We start from the raw sequence: 23,587 nt of genomic DNA on the forward strand, positions 1-23,587 counted from the left end.
ATCAGTTAATGAAGTTACGGTATTTAACTGTAAATTTAAGTTAAAACCGTAAAACCTAAAATGTTGTTACCATAATTTTTTACAGTAGAATTCCAGCAACCACAGCTGCCATTTTTTTACTGTAAATTTACTGTAAAAAATTTTTTTTTTAGTGTTTTTGAATTTCCCTCAGATTTTCCTGTAGGTCTGTGCTGCTAGAAACTGATCCTCTGCGCTGAATATTTGGTTTAAAAAAACCTTTTGGTTTCCTTTTGTGAAAGTTCAGTTCAGAATTAGATTTTCTTTCAGATATTTAACATTTATCATCTAACTCTCATCTCAAAATAGCAAACAAAAAGTACATTCTAAGAGCTCATGCAGATCATGACTCTCTGATGATGGTCTCTCTCTCTCTCTCACACACACACACACACTCAATAACCCAGAGAGTGACGAGTGCAGACGGTCAGACTGTTAGAATCCGGTGGAGATGAAGAAAATAAACTAATCTCACAGCAGAAACACATTCAAAAGAAAAGAGTCACAGAAAGCCTTCATTAAATGCAAAACATGAACAATTTATTACCATTCTGATGTCCATTCAGGTAAGAAGCATGACAAAGATATTAGAAGAATTGAACCAAACAGAGCAACACACACAAGTCCCATCACTCCAGATGTCAGGAATAATAATAATAATATTAATAATAATAATAATAACAACAACATCTCATGCCAAGCGCCTTTCATCTGTCGGATGTCGAGTAGTTTCCCTGCAGACGCCTGCACCGAGGTTCACAGTCGGAGGTCTCACCGGGAGAGACACAGACAGACAGAAGACAGAGAGCTCACATCTTTGGAATGATTCCCGCCAGTAAAGCTTCTCATGGATGCAGAGGAAGCTCAGTTTCCTCCAAGGGTTCCTGACCCCGTGATGACCCACGTTAATGAAGCGATCGATTGAGACCGAGAGCTGGAGTGTGAAGCAGCGCCAGGCTGAGACTCCAGCGCTCTCTCATCCATGCTTTCGCTCTGAACGAACACGGCTGCATAGTGTGATGAGATCCTGAGCGACTCGGACAGATGAACCATCTCGAAGCGTCTGCGTCACGAAGACATCACACGACCATCAAGCACTTTCACCACTGTAAACAAATCTCACTCGCATTACGACGAAAATCTGTTTGGACAGTTTTATAAAATTCAGATCAGAATTAATTAAATGCATATCATGCTGTAGATGAACTGAATTGTAATATTTTTGGCATTACAGTAATTGGGAATGTGCTTAACAGTCATGAAAATGAACAATCGATGATTTCTCAGAAAACCATGGAAGCCCATTTCTGCCACAGGATAATAAAAAGTAAAATAAAAAAGGGAATTTCAAAGCTTTAATCTCACAATTCTGGCTTTTCCCCTCACAATTTTAAGTTTACATCTCACAATTCTGTATTTTTGTTTCTATCGAAGAATAAAAAAAAAATAAGGGTAATTACAACTTTATTTCTGAATTCTTGTAATTCAGAATTTTTTTTCTCCAATTTATTTTTTAAGTTTATATCTCACAATTGTAACTTTATATTTTGCAATTCTGAAGAAAAAAAAAAGCGAGATATAAACTCAAAACAGAATAAAAAAATTTTTTTTAAAAAAGGGAATTTCAACTTTTTATCTAACAATTCAGAATTTTTTTCTCAGAATTTTTTGAAGTTTATATCTCACAATTCTAACTTTATATTTTGCAATTCTGAGGGAAAAAAGTGAGATATATTTATTAAAAAAAAAAAAAAAAAAAAAAAAAGGTACTTTCAACTTCTCTCAGTTCGTTCTTTTTTCCTCATAATTGCAATATAAATCTCAGAATTCTGACTCTCTTTTATATCGAGTCTACATGTTTTTTTCCCACCACAGAATAAAAAAATGAATTGTGAGTTTATATTTAGAATTGCAAGCAATTCTGAGTTCATATATCGCAACTCTGATATTTATCTTACGATTCGGAGAAAAAAAAAGTCAGAATTGCGAGATACAAATTTGAGAAAAGTCCGAAGTGTGAGATAAAAAGTTGCAATTACCTTTTTATTTCTTTAATGCCACGGCAGAAATGAGTTTCCATAGAAAACAGGCTTCATTTTCTTTATGAAAAACATTTCTTTTGGTGATTTTCGAGTGATGTGGGTGCTCTTGAGCGGTACAAACACACGGCAGTGACGCGACAGACCGAATCATTACACAAATAAAGCAAACAAGCCTGTTTTTCAGTCAATAAAGTTTTACTACACACAGAGCAGCGTCTGAGAGACGTATAAAACACACACACACACACACACACACACACTGCTCTGATGCTCTTCACAGACTGTACCATTCAAACAGAAAACACCACAAATGAACGAACAGAGAAGCACCGCAGCGATCGCTCGAATCCGTGAAGCCAGGAGGAAATCAAAAGATGACGATGATGAAATGGTATCTGATTGGTGGGTTTTTGCATCAGTCGGTAGGAGGCGGAGTCTGTCATTGGCGGACGTCCCTGTCAGTCACGGAGGGGCGGAGCAACAGACGAGCACAGCTCGATCTCGCGTCTTTACTTCATAGATCTGCGTATAAAAATCATTTGGATAAAGTCTCTCGGGTCATATTCTGATTTTCCTATACCTGCGTATTTACAAACTCAGGAAACGCTCACGGCTGTAGTGACGGCCTGGTAAACATCTCACGTATAAGTGCTTAGAAACCTCATGTACCTGGACAGAAATATGAACGCATCATAACAGATAAACTCTCCGCTTTAAACCTGGCGTCCGAACACAGAAAAGCACAGGAGGAAGTCCGTGGTGGGGGTGAGAGGTCATGCAGGCGGATGGACACAGGAAGTGATGTAAACGGCCATCGGATAACAAACGGCTCAGCAGAAGAAGGTCTCGCTCAGACCAGAAGCACCATCGTTCCTCCAGCTAAACACGCTCGTCCTGCTCTCCCTTCCGCGATATAATAGTTTCTGTATTTCCTTTATAATAAACTTAGTTAAGTACAATAAAGTAGAAAAATATTAGAGAAGGTATACACAGTTAGTGGTGTGTGGTCTGTAGTGACTGTGTTTGCGTGTGTGTGCTGGGCTTCTTTCAGGTCCTCCACCGGCTCCAGGCTCAGATGGTCGACGTTCTGTCCATTCCGTCTGCGGAGAGAGAAAGGGAATAATGCATGAAAAAACTATATTTAACTTCCATATTCCCAGGTCATTTCGACTCGGCAAAACACAAGCTTATAAAAGAGTCAAAATTTCATTTTTTTCAACTGTACGTCTCATCAATAAATTCACAATGATGAGTGAATGAGCAAAAATTTCAACGTTTTAACATGAAAGCTTTTACCATGTTTTACCATGTTAGTACTACATCTACCCCCTTTACATTAAATAAAAAAACAAAATAAAATAAAAAACGGAGAAATTCTTTGAAATTTCATATTTTAAGCAACTACAGCAAAATCACTGCAATGAGTGAAAAAATATTTTCTTTCAATATTAATGAGCAATTTTAGAATGACGCTGCGCTGTGATTGGTTAGCACAGAATGACGCTGCGCTGTGATTGGTTAGCACAGAATGACGCTGCGTTGTGATTGGCCGTACCTCCTAAGGCATGCTCTGTCATGCTGAGGCACAGAGACTCCAGCGTGGGGTTGATCTCCAGATCCGTCCCCGGAACTTGGCATTCTGGGAATGAAAACAAGAGCATGTGATCAACGGCAGGGTGAGCGCTCACAGGCCTTGTGTCCAGCTTACAGAGGCAGCGTGTACACGTCGCACGGCAAAAAGGGTTATTATTATGGTTTAAAGGCAGAGATGTGAGGTTTATTCATGTGTAAAACTTTTGTCAAGACCTCTATTATGTACAAATGTAGTAACGGTGTAAGTCACCCAGCCTTCTCTGTTCATTTAAAATCTGGAAGTCATTGTTAAATGTTATTATTTTAAAGATTATGCACACTGCTGCTATTTTTATTTGTTGTTCGATGGTTTTTAGTATAAAATTGCTGAAATGATTTCAGTGTGTATCAGTACTTCTTCCAGCACAGTAATAATACTGCTAACTGTGGTCACTATAATCACGATCTGAAGTCTTCATCTCTACTCTGAAAGGCTGTGTTCGTCTGTATGGATGTGATAAAGCTGAAGCAGCGTCTGTGGAACAGGAAGTACCTTGCTGCTGGAACAGGAGCATGGTCTGAGGAGACGTGTGAACAGGAAGTGAATGAGTTCTCTGCACCGAACTTCTGCTCTGGCTCGGCATGCTGTTACTGCCTCCAGGATTCCCAAACCACAGGTTCTGAAACACACCATCACACACAGTCTGTCACTGTCAGCCGCTTGAGAACCAGGCCCTGTCGTCTGGTTGAGAGTTTATTATCCAGTAAAAGCTCTTTTAGTGTAATTGTTCAGCTGCTGCTTCAGTGTCAAATCTTGACTGATTTTGATCAAGTAAGCGTCAGAATAACTGCAGTCATATCTCCAGATGAACTCTTACTGGACTGAAGCAGCTCAGCTTTACTTGATTCTCCATCAATCATTTTCTAGTCTCAGATCTGATCCTCAGGATCTTTTGAGGAGCTTTACTTTCACTGTTCCTCAGCGGAGGAATGATCTTCATCTCACATCTTCTGAGGAGCGTTTATTTCTTCATCTCTCCATCAGCATTGCATTATATGTTTGGATCATTTACATCTCAGCTTACTCAGACATATTACTGGAGATATAGAGCGACCGCTGATATTTAGATCATTTAATGTCAGCATCTGCTGCACTGTTAGAAACATCTCACTGATTTACAGCGGTGGCTAAAATGATTAGAACACTAGTATTTTCAGCAGCTAAAAAATGGGTTTAAGTCAGTTATTTCTATCTTTTGCTGTAGTGTGTCAGGAGGAAATATCACTTTACATTTTCAAACATTCATTTTTCATTATTCTGTAATCATTTTGTCCACCGCTGCACATTTTAAGCATCAGAATTTCATCATATGAATATCAGCATCTGAACCAAGTTCATATTTTTGCTCAGTTTGAGTCTCTGAATAAAACTGAACTGTTTTTCCTCCATACTCTCACTGTATCAGACTATATGAGCCACAAAAGCCAGACGGATCAGATATGATACTCAACACACTGTGAGTGTTTAGTGTGGTGTGTGTGTGTGTGTGTGTGTGTGTGTGTGTGTGTGACCTGTCGGCCCTGTGCGCTGACGGCGGCGGGGTTAGCGAGCGTGTGTCGCGGCGATGCTCCGGTCAGACCGCCGGTGCTCATCAGCCCCATGCGTCCGGCTGGAGGAGCTCCTCGCGGGGGCATCTGGAAGGGCCTCTGGCCCCGTCTGCCCAAACCTGCGCTCACAGATCCAGCTGTGGGCAGAGAGTTGGATCCGTACTGCTGCCACCTGCGCAAACACACGGAGCAAACCACTCATCTATATATAGTGACCGGATCGCTCCTTGCCACCAGCAGTGTTTAAACCGCCATCATACTAATTATTAAACATGAACATATTTCTGGTAATAGTATCTGAAATCAATTAGAATATACAATACAGTACAATGCATAATCTTGGAAATAAAGCTTCATGTCTTTAAGTCTGCACCATATGTGACCCTGGACCACAAAACCAGTCATAAGGGTAAATTTTTATAAATTTAGATTTATACATCTATTATTTATACAAATAAGCTTTCCATTGATGTATGGTTTGTTGGACAATATTTGTCTGAGATGCAACTATTTGAAAATCTGGAATCTGAGGGAGCAAAAAAATCTAAATATTGAGAAAATCACCTTTAAAGTTGTTCAAATTAAGTTCTTAGCAATGCATATTACTAATCAAAAATGAAGTTTTGATATATTTACGGTAGGAAATTTACAAAATATCTTCATGGAACATGATCTTTACTTAATATCCTAATGATTTTTGTCATAAAAGAGAAATGTATAAATTTGACCCATACAATGTATTGTTGGCTATTGCTACAAATATAGCTGCTGCTTATGACTGCTTCTGTGCTGCAGGGTCACTAATAAACCTATAAGGTATGCGTGTATACAAAGCATAAGTCTTTATTCAGATTTCAGAATTAGCACTTTTCAATTGTAACACAAATGTTGAGGATCTCGTCCGTCTGATGTTCATCATGTTCATCTGATATTCTCTACTGTAATGTATATGAACATAACTTTTAACGGAACCCGTTTACATACTTCGGACATTTCCGTTGTAAGAATGTACAGGGATACTTCAGATATAAAAACGCTGACTTGTTAGGTGATGTTTTCTCATTAAAATCATACGATTTCCTATCAATTCAATAGAATTTATGGGAATACAAGGGAATACAAATACTCAAATAAATAATAAATGCAATCCACAATACAAATTGCACTCACCCTCTCCGGTAAACGCCGCTGTCCATCACGGTCTTCCGCGGGAAGAGGCGGAGCAACTTCAGAACCTGCTGTTTCCATGACAACAGCCGCTTCTTCTGCGTCTCTGTGAACGCCTGACAAACACACACTCATGATGAGCCTGGCTAGACGACGACGGCATCGATGCGAGCATCAGTAATGAAGCACGTCTCACCTCGTGTGTCACACACTTCTCTATGAGCTGCAGGTAACAGCTGATGTTCTCCTCATCCGGTCTGGACACCAACAACTGCGTACAAACTGAACACACAGAGAACCTGAGCACACACTGACCACCGCAACACAGACAGAGCAGCGGACTAAAACTACAGCCATAAACACAAAACATTCCAGTTACTTGAAATAAATGATGAATAAAATAAAAGAAAACCTTAAACTTCTACTAAAATAGCTAAAACTGAAATAATTAATAAATTAAAAAATATATAGACATTTTAAAAAAAGACAAACAAAACAATATTTAAATATAATTTTTATTTAAATAAAACATATTTAATCCATTTTTTGGAACCAACCTGTTAATTGAGAAAATTAAATAGTGTTATTTTAGTATCATTGAGATATTATATTATTGTTATTATTAATTATTATTATTATTGATATTATTATAGTTTTTGTTATTATTTTGAATAGGTTTTTATTTTTATATTTTCATTATATTTTGAGTGTGTGTGTGCGTGTGTACCTTTCCCCATCACCCGTGTGAACTGTCCGGCGATGTCTCCGTCACCGATGGGTGCAGACGGTGATTCTCCATCACACGCTGGGGGATTGTGGGTCTGGAAGCCCTCGCTCTCCTTCTCTTCCCCGGGATTGGCTGCTTTATCGGCAGGTGTAACTCCAGGCTCCACCTCCTTCTGTGCAGCAGTGGGCGGGGCATAAACTTTGATTGGCGTGATGATGATCTGCTGAAGCTCTTGTAAAGCATTCCGAACGTTCCCGCCTTCCAGAATATCCTGAAATCAACAACACGATCTACGATAAGCAGACGGTTCAAGACGTTCAGAACACAAACAAATCCAGATCATTGACTGATTGTTCACCTTTTCAAGAGATTTGAGGACGCTCTGTCGTTCTCTGAGCTTCTGTATGCTCAGAGCGATCTTATGTCGAGCTCCTTTCGTCACGTTCTGAAACAAACAAACACGACAAATAATTAATGCTGAGAGTCTGATTAAGCAGCTCAGTGAGTGTTAAATGTGCCACAACCTGCTACATTATCTCATGATTCTTGGAATATTTTCTTCACAGAAGCTTCTCGGGCTGCACAATAACAGATAAACTAATAATTCTAGAATTCAAGAATTCTAATCATGATTATTAATCACAAATGTTTTCATTTGAGAGATTTTTCACATTTTATTGCAATTACTGCACTTTCACGTAAACACAAATTAAGAAAACGCCAACTCGCGCCCAAGGCTTATTTACCTTATTTCTCTACATTATTAAAACTGGTAAGAAGCAGTGAAATTCCTAATATTAACTACAATAATTCCAAATTATGTTAATGCTTTTCTATGAACTCTCAACGCATTTGAGTCCGTTTTGACCCAGAAGAGACACATTTAAAAATTCTAAAAAATACATAGTTTTTAGTAAGAGACTGAAACTTTGCAAATGCTCCCCTCAAAATACACATTTATTTATTAAATAATTGATTGATTCAGTTTTTTTACATTTATTTTTAAGAGATATTAAAAAAATATAAAACACAACTGGACCTGACTATGTATAGAGCAGCATTACGTGAGAAAAATATTTATATTTAAGTTATATTAGTGTCAAAAAACTTTGGTAAAGTATATTTAGCCTTTTCCACATTTCTGACACACTTCTGGGACTGAATTTTGTTGATAATCATAAATATGTGCACCTATTGACGAACCATTCCAATGTGAAAAAAGAGATCGCTTTTTTTCATCTGAAAGTGAAAAAGTTTATGCAAGTAAAATTAATTTATTTTGGGTTTATGTTGGGTTTCATAAATTTGTACTCTTGAGTAACAGCCGTAAACAACATCAGGAATTGTTCATTTTTGGAGGAATTGTTGTAATTAATATTAGGAATCTGCATTACTTTTTCTGGCGTGACTCATTTGTAATTTCAAAGAATTTCTCAATTTAACCGCTTCACACGTGCACCAATGAGAAAGAGTGGTGGGCGGGGCTTTGAGATCACATGAGCCGATCAGGGCGGAGCTTACCTGTGACTCCAAGTGCTGCTCTGTGAGAATCATCATTTCTTCATACGTCATCTGAGAAAAGAGCGATGCGTATTTATGCAGACGGAGACTCTTCAGCCAGGCCGGCACGTCTGCAGGAGAAACACACACACACACGGTGAAGTGTATCAGAAATAGGGCTGGGCGATATGGCCAAAAAAATTATCACAATTTTTTTTTCATATCAGTCGATAATTAATCACGATAAATGTCAAATCTTTATTTATTTCAATTTTAAAGCCAGATTTTTGCTCCAAAGTGAAAGTTAACCAGACTGTTAGTTTCCCTTAACAAAATAAATATCTTAATATCTCAATACAACTTCTTAGTTTCTGCATATTATAATGAGTGATGATCAAGAAACAGGTTTGTGTTGCCTGATATTAATAATAATATAAATTTTTTGCTCATTTGATAGCAGCTTGTTCAGTAACATCTGTAAAAACTGTAGCAACCTCAGTTTTATTTGGTGAAATTTAATTATTCTGACCAAGTTTTTTTTTTTTTATGAATCATTGGTCTTCCATAGAAACATATATTGAAATCATGAAAAACACAGTTAAAACCACACAGCACCTCAACACCAAGATAAAAACATAACTATATGATTTTAGGCATCTGTATGAAAAACAGTAGTCTAAAAACATTTACTATAAACATGCTTTAGCTTAACCACAAAAAATACTGTAATTATACTACATTAATACATCTAATTCACATCTACATTAATAATATAATAAAATTCGATACAAATACCCACATTTCTGCCACAATACCAACTGAAAAGTCTTCTGTCTCGGTGCAGTGTTTCTGGTGTTCATCAGCGCTAACTGATCTGGCTTTAAACTAGTTTAAATTAGCGATTCACTTATGTTCGTCGCTGAACTCAGAACGGCTCTGTTCACAGTGAATGAATGCGGTGAACTCGTTTATTGCACATTTGGAAACAACATACACCAGTTCTACTTTATTTCAGTGGCAGATGATTACAGCATTTCACTAGATTTGTAGCGAGACGTGTTTTTGATTGTTTTGACTGTTTTAAAAGAAGAGTTTTCCGTTAAAATAAAAGCTTAAAGTGCAGCATTAATTGCAGACAGCTAGCGGTTTAAATGCAGACCAAATTCAAAATATCTCTTTAAAGCATAGAAATTAGGAACGAAGTATTGTAATTTCCATACTGTAGTGTAAAGGAAACATAATATACCTATTAAATATTCAATTTAATTTAATGTGCAATTGTTTAACAGTATATGGCTATTACTTAATAATAATAATTATAATTTGTTTGGCTTTCTAAAACACCAGTGTGAATGTAATTCATGAAGGTATTATTTTTCCTTGTTTAGAATTTAAAGACATTCCCCTGAAATAATGCTGTATGTGTGACTGTGAGGGACTGAGAGAAGACAGGAGAGCTGACATTATCGAGTCGCTGACTTCGCCAAAAAAAAAAGAGAGAGAGTTCAAACTTCAAAAGCATTCACTGACCGATGAACTATTAGAATGCAGTTAATGCCCTTATAATTCTAGCAAGGAAAGAAAAAATACCAATGTATGAGTTATGTTTTTATATTCATTGCACAAGCAACACACTTTTCTGAAGATCAGCACGTGTGCGCGAGCATAAACGTGCTATTAATTTTATATAAAAGTGCAGAGCAACGCGGTGTTCTCTTTCATAGGTTCACTCAACGCTGCGTAACTGACGCAATGAGAACACCCCCTGGTCTGACGACTGTCTGAAGCCCGTATAGAGTCACGCCAATTCATTCATCGAGGCCATGGAGAGTGAGCAGTTTTCACTTTCTCTCCCTCCATCGCCCGAGCATCACCGTGAGGATTCTGTATGTTTTCTCGTACGGCAGGTTTGGTGGCGACTGAGCACCACCTGTGGCTGAATCTTACGGAGATCAGAGAGAAGGAGAAGGTTTTCCTTCTTGATGCCCCGGTCTCCAGCTCTGGCTTATTTGGCCACGCGGTTCATGCCGTCATCGATCAGTTTAGAGCTGCCAAAACGCAGTCGGCTGCATTTAAGCAGTTCATGCCACGGCGTGCGCGTGAGCCAGCCACTGCCTCGTTCTCCAGGGAGCGCCCAGCTTTGACGCTTTCCTCTGCTTCGGACAGATGCATGTCCCTACCTTCAGGAGGACGTTCAGAGCAAGGACCCTGTGTTGGCATCCCCCTTGAACTGTTCAACTCTGCTACCTCCGTCACTCTCCTGCCGGGAGTGTCGCCCTGGATTCTGTTACCTAACCCTAATCCAGTTCGGCTACACACTCCAATTTGCTCACAACCCCCCCTCGTTTCAACGGGGTTCTTCTTACTTTTGTCCTGCAACAAGAAGTCTCCTCTTTTCTGCTCAAAGGGGCAATAGAGGAAGTCCCCTCTTCAGACCAAAACCGCGGCTTCTTCAGCAGGTACTTTCCAGTTCTGAAGAGGGATGGGGGCCTGCGTCCTATTCTACATCTACACAGACTGAATGCCCTCTCTTCGGGGGAAAGGCTTACCAATACAAGGTTGTTCCCTTTGGGCTAGCTCTGGCCCCAAGAGCGTTCACCAAGTGTATGGATGCTGCTCTGGCCCTGCTGAGGCTTCAGGGCATCCGAATTCTCAACCACCTGGACGACTGGTTCGTTCTAGCCAGTTCCAGGGAGCAGGTGATTCGTCACAGGGACTCTCTCCTTCTCCACCTTCGCGTGCTTGGCCTCCGGCTGAATGGCCAGAAGAGCGTGCTCACTCCAGCCCAGCAGACCAAATATTTTGGAGTCTGTCTGGACTCGACCTTGATGCAGGCCCGTCTGGCTCCTGCTTGGGTCGAGAGCATCAAGTCGAGGGCAGACCTGCTTGCGGTGTCTGGAAGGGCAAGTACCTCGGCTGGCACATAAACAGCCTGGAAACGAGAGCGGTTCATCTGGCTCTCATTCACTTTCTTCCATTCCTGGCGCACTCTCATGTCATCGTCAGGACAGACAATATGGCGGTGGTGTCACACATCAATCGCCAGGGAGGCTCCCGGTTGCGCACCCTGGACAGGCATGCGTGCCAACTCCTCCTTTGGGCACAGGACAAATTTTTGTCCCTGAGAGCGGTCCATGTCCCAGGGGTCCTGAACCTAGCGGCGGACTTTCTGTCGAGACAGAAACTCAGGTCAGGAGAATGGATGCTGAACCACCGGACGGTGGCTCAGATTTGGGAGCGATTCGACGTGGCAGAGGTGGACCTCTTTGCGACTCAGGAGTCGACCCAAAGTCCCCTTTGGTTCTCCCTTTCTCACCGTCTTTTCGTTGTCTCTACGTCTTTTCATTTTTGCCAATAAATTGGCGTGATTCTATACGGGGTTCAGACAATCATCACACCAGGGGGTGTTCCCATTGTGTCAGCTACGAAATGTCTCGTTCCCCATTTAGAGAACATGGGTTACGTAAGTAACCCGAGACATTTCGTTCCTTAAATGAATCTGTTTTTGAACAAATCGAGTGAACCAATGACTCAATGGTGCATTCAGATGGATTCACTTGTTTCGTTTCTAATTGAATCAGCCGTTGTGAAGGAGTTGTTTGATTTGAATAATTCAATAAATAATTTATCAAAACAGGGAATTGCTGCCACCTACTGGCTGTTTTATTGTTTTATTTATCCATGACAGGCCTAAACCAGCCAAGGTGCCAACACAAAAACACATTCAGCAATATTGACCAAAATTCCTCCATTTCAGGCCCCAGAGGGAAAAAAGCCAAAAAATAATAGTTAATTTAATAAGGCTGATTTTTCATTAAATAAAAACCTTTTTAAAATGAGAAACTGACTTTACGTTTTCTTAGGAACATGGGTTGGAGTTCTTAATTTTGAACTCCCAAAGTGCATTAGACAGAATAATTTAACAAACTTTTCATTTTATTCCAATTGTTCATTTGTTCTTTTTTTAAATATCGCAATAAATATTGTATCGTGAACTTCATATCGTGATATTATCGTATTGTGAGATTTTGATATTGTTACATCCCTAGTAGCACTGCCTTGTTCCACTTTTGGAGCATAAAAATGATCGAACATTTATCGAACTCTTCATATTGTTTTATCGAGGGAAATTATATTGCGATAATTATCATTATTCATTTATCGCCCAGCCCTAATCAGAAAACTAGCGCCATCCCTGTCCTGTGTGTCCCTGCTTAATACTGTAAAGCTGCTCTGACACAATCTGGATTGTAAAAAGCGCTATATAAATAACGGTGACTTGAGCGTGTGATGAGACTCTTCACCTTTCATCCCGCTGCCGTCCTCCTGGAAAGTGTTGCGCGTGTTGCTCTGCTCCTCCGTCTGTTCGCTGCCTGACGAAGCCACGCTGCTCTGCGGCGACAGAGGGGCGTGTTCTGCTCCGGACACGCCCTGACACCCGCCCCCCTCCTCCTGGCTCAGCCAATCAGAGCTGCAGGCTGGCTGATTGGCGGGTGTGAGAGACATGGAGGGCTTCATTGAGCTCGGCTGCACCTGACCAGTCAGTCCTGTGGAGCGATTATTACAGATATTACATCCAAACTAAACACTGACTGCTGCAGACTGTTCCTGCTCTCTGTGTTTTTGATGTGCACTTTGGTCCTGTTGGTATGTTTAGGTTTTCACTAATCCAAATTAATCAATTAGATTTCTGAAAGCTTTGTTTACATGCATGATAAAAATATGCATGTTTAGATGTGCATTATATCTATTCTGAATAAACTAAACTGCATTTGCAGTGCATCAGTTGCTGCATTCAAAAATGGAGAAACTATAATTAAATGTGTTAAAAATTACGAACAAGCTTTAAATGTGTTTTTCTGTAGAACAATCCAGATTAAATTCGTTAGAAAATCAAGTGGTTTTTTTTGCTGTTTAAATGCAATTGCAAGTTTATTTTACAATTCTGACATCTTCCTCGCAATTCTGAGTTTCTCTCTCACCATTCTGACCTTTAATTTGTAACAGAAAACAGTGGTAAAATATCCATTTAGGAGTCTTTATCCCCGTTCACACTATGAAAATTAATAATAATAATAATAATAATATAATGATATTAGCGACCACACCCATGGATGATATCGTCTGTTTATTCTAAATGTTAGAAGCAAGTTTTAATGTTAAATATTTTTCATAGGTTAGTAGTACTCAGGGTCTGCACTCAGTTTGTGATTTTCCTGTTATACAGTATTTTAGACTGAACAGTGAAAAAAAAAAAAAACTTCAGTACACTTCTGTATACTATAGAAAAACAGATTATCATACGTCTACTTCAAATTTCTTTTATATTTATTGCCATTATTTATTGCTATAAACACATGTAATGTCTGTTTGATTCATACTGGACACTAGAGGGCGCCCTCGCGCAGAAAATACACTTATGCTTTACAGAAGCGACAGAGCTCATGACGCTCCAGGAAATCACTAATATGGACAATACCGCTGTTGCTTCATAAAAGAAGACAAAAACGCTTTGAATCATGACATTAAAAGAGAACATTAAGACAATAAACACTACTGCGACAATGTTTATGTGTTCTTAAAACCACCTTATAATCCATTGCTAATTGACATAGCCTTTATTACAGTACAGAATATATTTCTGCATCATTCTGTGATAAGAAGCCACATCAGATCGGGACAGAAGTTATTTCTAACATTCGTCTGATGTTGTGGAGTAAAAACATGTTATAATGTTCTTTTTTGTTGGACAACAGGTTTAGATGCTATACTGTTGGATATATCTCAGTTCCGGTTTAATTTTCCTGATAAAAAGACTGTTCAACTCTTAATATTTTGTAGTTATATTCTCCCCTTTAAATTCTCTCTGCTCCACATAAAAAAAATCCCAATTAAACACACCTCTGCCTTTTTTTCCCCTTTTTTTTTGCATTTCCATTCGCTCAAACAACAAAATAAAATTGCCACGATAGTGTTTCCCGTCACTCCTATAGACGCTGTATTAGAAACACCCTCGCATTAGCATTAACTAGTTTTTTGTAATCCGATTCAAAAGTATTATAGCCTAATATAAAATACAGAGTTGTAAATGTACATGCATTTTTTTTTATTCCATAGTAAGGGCAATTCATACAATACATTTCAAACTGAGCTACTTTAAGACCATCTCCAAACTTTCTATCGCTACTCTGCCGCTCTTGCTGTATAACTTGATTGACAGATGTCTCGTCCAGTCAGCGGCGAGTAATCTATTCTCAAACCAATGGTTCGGTCTCAAACTATACCTACCTCTTCCGGTTTGTCTGATTTGTTGTTGTGTTTTCTTTTTTGTCATCAACTTTTTATTGTTTTTTTTTGTTTTTTTTTACACAAACAACAATCATCCATTCATGACAAAACACAAAAAAAACAACAACAACAGACATCCTCCATATAATCCAGTACTTTAGAAAAAGAACACTGGCAAACATCAACAGCGCCCGGCTCGGTCCGATCGATTCGTGCCGCTGTACATTAATGAGACATAAACTTGGCTTAACCATATAATCAATCTGTAATAACGAGGATAAAACAAAGTTTACATGTGTCCATAGATTATTAACAGAATAGGACACTCCCCAAACATATGAAAAGTACCTGCTAATGCAGTATTACAGAAATAGCAGTTGTAATTTGGTTATAGTTTCATTTTGAATCTTTTGCAAGGAGTTATTATACATGCTCTATGAATAACTTTGAAATGTATAAGAAGTTTTTAGAGGTTAAACTGAGGTTAAGCCTCACTCTCTCCCAAGTCCACAGATAAATTAAGGTCTGATAATTCCCGATTCCAAACAGATTTGACAGAAAAAGGCATTGTACTGCGATCAACAATTCCATCACACACCAAGGAAACAGATGGTCGACCAGAAGATGGCGCAATCCAATCCCGCACAGCATGAGATCTCCTTAAAGTAACTCTATATGCCAAACCGCCCGAGTGCGCAATCCTTTTAAAAATCAAATGAAATAAAGATATTAATGTCTGTTGTATAAAATAAAAGTAGCACAAAAAAAGGGAACGACAAACAACTTTGAACAAGAACCAAAGCAGACTGCACATTACCGAGAATATAGGTCTGCCTAAAAAAAAAAAAAACAGAGAAATGTTTGGATACGTGACCGATCCACTCCAACGCAAAACATGTCCCCAAAAAGCCCTCAGTGTCAAGAACTAGTAATCAAACCTTCTCTCCATTAGCTCCAAGAAAAGATTTCAAGGTTTACCAGTCACCAGACAAGTGTACAGGATAAAAGATCACAGCAGAAACTTAAGTGTCCATGTCCACCTTGTTACTCTCCTCTCCGGGGCAGTTAAGATGCCGCTTCTGTGGCAGTGAGCTGATAAATCCTCCGCTTTCTGAGAAGAGTCGAACATCATCTGCTCACCGTTGTGTCGTTGCGTTTTCTGACTTTAGTTTTTTAGATTTGCATTTGTAATTTGTTTGGTTACACTTTATTTTGATAGTCCACTTTAGACTATAAGTAACTACATGTCAACTAATTCTCATTAATTTGTAACTACATCTACTAACTCTCAGTAGGGTAGGTTTAGGGTTAGTAGAACAAGTTGACATATACTTGCAAAGTTTCTCATAGTCAGTATGTTGTATGTTGTGGACCCATCAAAATAAAGTGTTAGAAGATATTAATCAGACGGTCTACTAATACTCTAATGACTGCTAGTTGACGTGTAGTTGCAAAGTTACTTACTGTTAGTAGAATGTCTAAAGTGGACTATCAGAATAAAGTTATTTTGTTTTCAGAATTGTGATTTGTTTTGCACTTCTCGGCCACCGTAAATATGTGACCCTGGACCACAAAACCAGCATGGTTTGTTAGGATAGAACAATATTTGTCTGAGATACAACTATCTGAAAATCTGGAATCTGAGGGTGCAAAAAAATCTAAATATTGAGTAAATCACCTTTAAAGTTGTTCAAATGAAGTTCTTAGCAATGCATATTACTAATCAAAAATGAAGTTTTGATATATTTACAGTAGGAGATTTACAAAATATCTTCATGGAACATGATCTTAATATCCTAATGATTTTTGGCATAAAAGAGAAATGTATAATTTTGACCCATACAATGTATTGTTGGCTATTGCTACAAATATACCTGCTGCTTATGACTGCTTTAGTGCTGCAGGGTCACATATGTGAAGTAAAGGCAGGCGTCAGATGGACAGCTCGTTACCTGTGCTGCTGTTGACAGGTGAGGTCACTCCGCCCGATCCAGGGAACGCCATGTGTCCGTTCTGTCCGTACGCCGGCTCCAGGGCCTCGGCGGAGCAGGGCCACTCGTCGGAGCCCTGCCGGGCGTGATGGTACGGCGGCGGCCGCGAGGACAGGTGCTCCTCCAGGTGATTGAGCCACATGGCCAGAGAGTTGCGGTCGTCGAGGGTGGTGGCGGGGTGGATGAGGGCGTAGGACAGCAGCTGGCGACTCTCCTCCACGAACAGGCTGCTCTCGATGGTGTGGCTCAGGACCTTCTGCAGCAGGTTCATGTATTCACACTTGGCTTCGCTGTTGCGCGGCTGCAGCAGGGGCAGATGGGATAGCAGGAGCGACACGGCCTTCTCCTTCGGCTCCTGCTGCCACTGACTGACCACGGCTGGACAGAGACGAGGAGATTTCGCTTTCATTACACGTTTATAATTAGCAGTGTTGGGAAATAACTAGTCACATGTAACGGAATTACATAATGTAATTACAAAATAAATGTAACTAATCTCTTACAGTTACTGAGAAAAAATGTGTAATTAAATTACAGTTACTTATGAAAATGTTAATATTACAAAGAGGGTAACATCTGATTTTTGTTCTCACACACAGATTTAATTGATTTCTTTCATAAATTCGTTATTTCAAACTCTCAACTGATGCTGTGGAGTAAAAACATGTTATTAAATGTTCACTTTTGTTGTATAGCAGGTTAATAAATGCTTCTCATTATGTTTGGCGTGTGTTGCTTTTTCAGATGCACGTTAAAAGCAACTCAAACTCACAGCACTTGCAGAGATTGAGCAGCATTTACTACTGACACTGTGCATATATTTATTTAATTAATTGAAAATCGCAGCTTTTGCAATTCAGTAATTGTATTAAGCCAAATGACGATTTCGGTTCGATTTCGATGAATCATTCAGCCCTACTTCATATTTTCAGTGTGCATCTCCAGTAAATGTATCTTGATTTAAGGATGTTTAGATATTTGTACTGAAAAACAAGACAGAAATACTTCATTTATTGCAGTGCATGGCACATTTAATGCAATGACTTAAGCCTTAAGACATTTAAAGACCTTCAAAAACTCTGTTAAAGGTGCCATGCTGCGTGAACAGGTATCGCACATAAATTACATCAGTCTGTACAGTACGTGCAAATCTCGTACAGTAGAGCTGCACGATTCTGGATAAATTAAGAATCACAATTTCTTTGTCTCAAATAGAAATCACGGTTCTCCCACGATTCTGAACTAAACAAAATATTCATTTCTGCAGTCTATTTAAAAATGTTTTTATATATTTTATATTTATTTTTTTAATAAACCAATTTTTAATATTAACATTATGAAAAAGCGGTTTAAATGAATGATTCAATGACTCACTCATAAATGATTTTTTTCAAAGGTTTAATAGACAGGCGAATCGTTGTCATTTAGAAATTACACTGCGTGGGTGTTTTTCAATCGAGATTGCGATCTTTTAACGATTAATCGTGCAGCTCTACTGTACAGACAGTGACTAACTGACTTTTATATAGTATATTTTTATGCCATTTGTGGAGTTTGACAGACCCTGGTCACCACCTGCTTTCACCATATGAAACAACAATGATGGCAGAAATGATTTGTGGATGAACTAGCCCTTTCAAAATAACACAGAAGCGCTGAAGCATGTCAGCGCAGATGATGCTGGTTTTACCTGCGTTGTTGGCTTCTGCCTCCAGTATGTGTATCTCGGTGCAGTCGGCCAGCCAGTGGTCCAGACAGATGTGCAGGAACCGGGCCTGCGTCCGAGAGACACGCTTCAGCAGCGACAGCAGCGCCACCGTCTGCTCACACTCGTTCCAGCCCTTAAACCAGTCCGTCAGAATCCCCACTTGGTCCCGGAACATCATGGCGAGTTTCTTCAGCGTCGGGGGCGGGGCTAGAGGGAGGGCGGGGCTTGTATTAACTGGGGGGCGGGGTTACAGGCGGTGCTCCAGTCCACTCAGAGACGCACCGAAAAGCCCTCACATGGTTCTGGAGCGCAGTGGACGCCGGCCAGGCACGGGTCAGTGTTCGGGCTCAGGGGTCAAAGGTCACGGGCGGATACAAACGCAGACGTGACTAGAGCATCTTCACGCGCACACGGACGCTGTCAGCTGCACACAGAGCACACGCGAGTTAAACAAAGCGCACAAACACTCATTCATCCCTCTTTCTGTGTCAGATTATCACAGAGCTGCACATAATCAGATTCCCACCGTCCTGCAGACCACAGCAACTCTCAGCGCAGATTACACCATCACACGCTACTCACATCCACCGCCAGACCGCCGCAAAACAATCAGAAATGAGTACATACAGTCAGTTCAGACAGATGGTGTAAAATCAGGGTAAATTGACATGAAATGAATAAACAGTCAGATGAAGGTAAAATACAGTCAGGTGAGGTGTAAAATAAGGGTAAATTAAAGAGAAATGAGTAAACAGTCAGAAGGGAGTAAAAACCAGTCAGATTTGGGTGTAAAAATCACACAGAATGAGGTGTAAAATCTGAGTAAAATTTTAAATGAAATACATAAATACAGTCAGATGAGGTTTACAATCTCATAAATAAAGTAAATCAAACAGATATGGTGTAAATGCAAAGTAAATTAGAAAGAAATGAATAAATGCAGTCAGAAGAGGGCAAACCCACAGAGATGAGGTGTAAAATAAGGGTAAACGAGAAAGAAATGATTAAATGTAGTCAGAAAATGGGTGCATTCAGTCAAATGAAGGTAAAAATCACAGGTGGGGTGTAAAATCAAGGTAAAACCAAAGGAAATTAGAAAATTCAGTCAGATAAAGTGAACAAAATCACACCGAATTGCGTAGATAAATGTGTAAACACAGAAGACGAGTACATACAGACACACGAGGGTAAAATCACACTGCTCAGGTGTAAACACAGTCTGATAACTCACACAGACGGGGCGTAAATTCACACAAACCGGGTAAAATCAGTCAGAGAGAGGTACATTCTGTTAGAAGTGACAGATGGAGAAATCCAGTCAGATGAGCTTAGAGTCATAGAATCGGAGGTTCAATCGATTAAATACGAAATGAACTGTAACGTTAAATGTGAAATACATCGATGTGAGGCGGCAGTGTATCGATAGCCGCTGTTAGCTTTAACACACACACATCACAAGTAAAGCCATACGGTACAAAACACACACACACACACAGAGAGAGAGAGAGAGAGATAGGGGTGAGAATTAAATAAGCTGCAGTGGGTCAGATTTAACGTTTATAAAACCTTAATTAGTGCAGAAATTAAATAAACGCTGGACACTGAAGCGCGGCTAACAGGCCTGATGCTAAAGCTAATGCTAACAGCAATCTGACTGAACGCAACATAAACACACACACACAGAGAGAGAGAGAGAGAGAGACAGACTCACAGACAGAATAACAATAACAACACACCTGATTCATCATTACACTCAATAACGCACAGTTCATGAGGGGAAGCATCGCCAACACACACACACACACACACACAGAAGCACAAACCCAGAGCTAACACACACACTCACACACACACTTACTGAGCGAAACGCTTGAGAACTGCGTGGAAACAAACACAGAAGGGCCTGAAGATCACCGGTTCACCGGTTCACCGGAGCTGCTGTAACGTTACCGACAGACAGCAGCTCGCTCGCTCGCGCGCTCTCTCTCTCTCTCTCTCACGCGCGCACACACACGCGCTCGCGCTCTCTCTCTCTCCCTCCCTCACTCTCTCACACACACACACACACACACACACACACACACGCTCTCTCTCTCTCTCTCAATTCAATTCAGTTCAATTCAATATTGCTTTATTGGCATGACTGTACAAAATACAATATTGCCAAATCTTGAAATATATGTGGAGAAATATAATAACAATGAACAGCTCAAAATAATAGAATAAAAACCTTATAACAATATAAATAAACAGTGTAACAAATAAGAACTTATTATGTGAACATTTCATACCACAGTGTTTAACACATAAACACACAGGCTGAGGGTCACTGTGGTGGACAGCAGGGAAACACACTGAGGTCAGACATAACACACATATTACACACATGTATTACGACCACAAAACCCTGCAGCTGCTGAACTCAAGCAGATAAGACTTCTGCTCCAGACTCATGATATAACTCACACATATTTACATATACACGCACACACTTTACACACAAACCTGTTCATGAAGTCTCTTAAAATCAGTTGCTGGAATATACAGGGTCTGCACTCTTCTGCTCTTCTGCAGACCAAGACTTGCTCAGCAGCTATGATATGGACATCTGTATCTTTCATGAAACGTGGCGTCGCAGTAATGAGGCTTTACATCGTCCAATAGCATACAAAGAAATTGTTGTTCCTTCATTAAAAAATTCTAATATTAAATATGGCCGTGACTCAGGTGGAATACTTATTTGGCACAAAGACAATTTGAAGCACTTGATAAAAATTGTTAAAATTGAAAATTCATCTATTTGGCCAACGACACCACTTTTCATTCTTCTTTAATTATCACACCAAGAAACAGCTGTGATAGTTCAGTCGACACCGATGGAAAACAAGTGTTAAAACTCTGTAAAGGTTTAGGGCTATACATCATTAATGGCAGAAGCAGAGGAGATAGTTTAGGCAGATTCACCTACTGCTCCAGATTACGAGCCGGTGTAGTCGATTATTCAGTTACAGACATTGACCCACATTTTATTAATGCCTTTACAGTTAGACCTCAACTTCCCATTTCTGACCACTGCCAGACAGTCCTTTACCTGAAACAGTCATGTGACCGGGTCAGCACTCCTCCCCTCAAACATGAAAAACTGTTCCCTTTAAAACCAAAACTCAGCTGGAACCAATCTAACGCTGAACAATGCAGAGAAAACATGAGCAGCTCTGTTATACTAAAAATGCTGGACGACCTCATGTCCACAGATTTCACTCCAGATACTGATGCTCAGCAACATCCGATCTTAATGATATATTTCAAACTTTGGCCACTATATCTAACACTAAACGACCAAACAAACATAGAACAAACAATAATAGTGAATAGATAATGAATGCAGTTGTCTCAGAAAAGACCTTCGACGACTTGCTAACAAAAAGCATAAAGAACCGGCCAATCAGACGCTACGGCTCGCCTACTGCAACTGCTTGAACAATTATAAAAAGCTCATTTGCAACAAAAGAGATCAATATTATGAAGCTAAAATTGATGAAATCAATGAATCAATAGACCAAAACAATTTCTGGAATCTCTTTAAAAAATGTGAAAGCCTCAAATCAAACACATTACTGCAGTGCGGCACAGTCTGGAGCTCTTACTTTAACACTCTTTACTCAGACCTCGACCAGCCCCAAACAACAACACAGAGACAACTACAAGATTTAAAGAAAACAATAAACAATTACCATGATTATAACAACATCAGAAATAACAGAGCACATTAAAAATCTCAAATTAAAGAAGACAACATCAGTAATGAAATCTCAAACTCAGCAGCCCTCACATCATTCAAGCTCTGGCAAAATGATTCAGTCTGATCTTATCCTCTGGTGACGTCCCTGAGACCTGGTCTGAAGGACTGGTCACTCCTGGATATAAAAAAGGAGATAAATTCGACCCCAGTAATTAGCGTGGTATTTGTGTGGGCAGTAACCTAGCAAAGCTTTTCTGCAATATAATAAACAACCGCATAGTGACGTTCCTCACAAGACACAGCATCCTAAATAAATCACAAACTGGCTTTTTACCAAAACAACGTACATCCGACCACATCTATTCTCTCCACACTCTAATTAACACAAATCTAAAGGCAAACAAAGACAAATATTTACATGTTTTGTTGATATTAAAAAAGCATTCGACTCTATTTGGCATGATGGTTTACTGTACAAATTATTACAAATTGGCATTGGGGAAAACATTTGATGTTATACAATCCATGTATAAAAACAGTAAATGTTTTATGTTCAGTTCCAGCTGCACCGCTAATTCATTAATGCAGATGTTGAACAGTGTTGGACCCAGGCTAGAGCCCTGCTGCACTCCTCTCTTCTGGGTGAAGAATTCTGTATGTTTGTTGCCAATTCGTATTACACATTTGTTGTTTGAATACGTTGATTTCATAAACTTTACCCCCTACACCACTTTGTAAAAGCTTATAATATAATCCATCATGCCAAATAGAATCAAATGCTTTTTTGAAATCGATAAAACATGCAAATATTTTTCCATTTTTGGTCTGTTTTACGTGTTTATTGATTAGGGTGTGTAGGGTGTAAATCTCTCTCTCTCTCACACACACTCACACACACTCAATTCAGTTCAATTCAATATGTGCTTTATTGGCATGACAATTGTTACAATGTATTGCCAAAGCGTAGTGTTTACATTGAATCTAGAACAGATATATGCAACAAAAAACATGCATGTATATAGAACAAATCAACTTTTTAGAATTCTATGAACAATTTAAAATTCAATTGTGTGAGTGTGTATGTGTGTGTGTGTGTGTGTGTGTGTGTGTTTGTTTGTGGACACATCACTCATTTGTTAACTCCTCCCTCTTTTTGTGACAGGTATCAATGTATCTTGCTGCTAGTAGGATACAATCTTGTTTTTCCCCTAATAAATATTGAAG

General features: G+C 39.4%; 1 protein-coding gene across 5 annotated transcripts; it reads right to left on the reverse strand.

The window, feature by feature from the left end:
* Positions 1-536: 536 nt before the first annotated feature.
* Positions 537-21,142, reverse strand: LOC131520403 (protein Smaug homolog 2). 5 transcript variants are annotated; one of them, XR_009266051.1, is made up of 14 exons: positions 20,480-20,642; positions 18,604-19,045; positions 16,875-17,291; positions 12,939-13,181; positions 8,656-8,765; positions 7,493-7,579; positions 7,135-7,405; positions 6,604-6,689; positions 6,411-6,523; positions 5,205-5,412; positions 4,186-4,312; positions 3,616-3,699; positions 2,672-3,160; positions 537-2,582 (listed from the first exon to the last, which is right to left on the reverse strand). XR_009266051.1 is itself a non-coding variant. In XM_058744618.1 (13 exons), the coding sequence occupies exons 2-13, from the start codon at positions 18,797-18,799 to the stop codon at positions 3,132-3,134; spliced, it is 1,971 nt and encodes a 656-aa protein (XP_058600601.1). In that variant the 5' UTR covers positions 18,800-19,045; positions 21,127-21,142; the 3' UTR covers positions 537-3,131. The 5 variants fall into 5 exon arrangements, 4 of the variants coding, with proteins under 4 accessions (XP_058600601.1, XP_058600598.1, XP_058600600.1 ...); XM_058744618.1 differs by lacking the exon at positions 20,480-20,642 and adding an exon at positions 21,127-21,142 and having other exon boundaries at positions 537-3,160; XM_058744615.1 differs by having other exon boundaries at positions 537-3,160.
* Positions 21,143-23,587: the final 2,445 nt, after the last annotated feature.

This window comes from Onychostoma macrolepis, chromosome 15 (genome assembly GCF_012432095.1).
Source record: "Onychostoma macrolepis isolate SWU-2019 chromosome 15, ASM1243209v1, whole genome shotgun sequence".
NCBI classification, from domain to species: domain Eukaryota; kingdom Metazoa; phylum Chordata; class Actinopteri; order Cypriniformes; family Cyprinidae; genus Onychostoma; species Onychostoma macrolepis.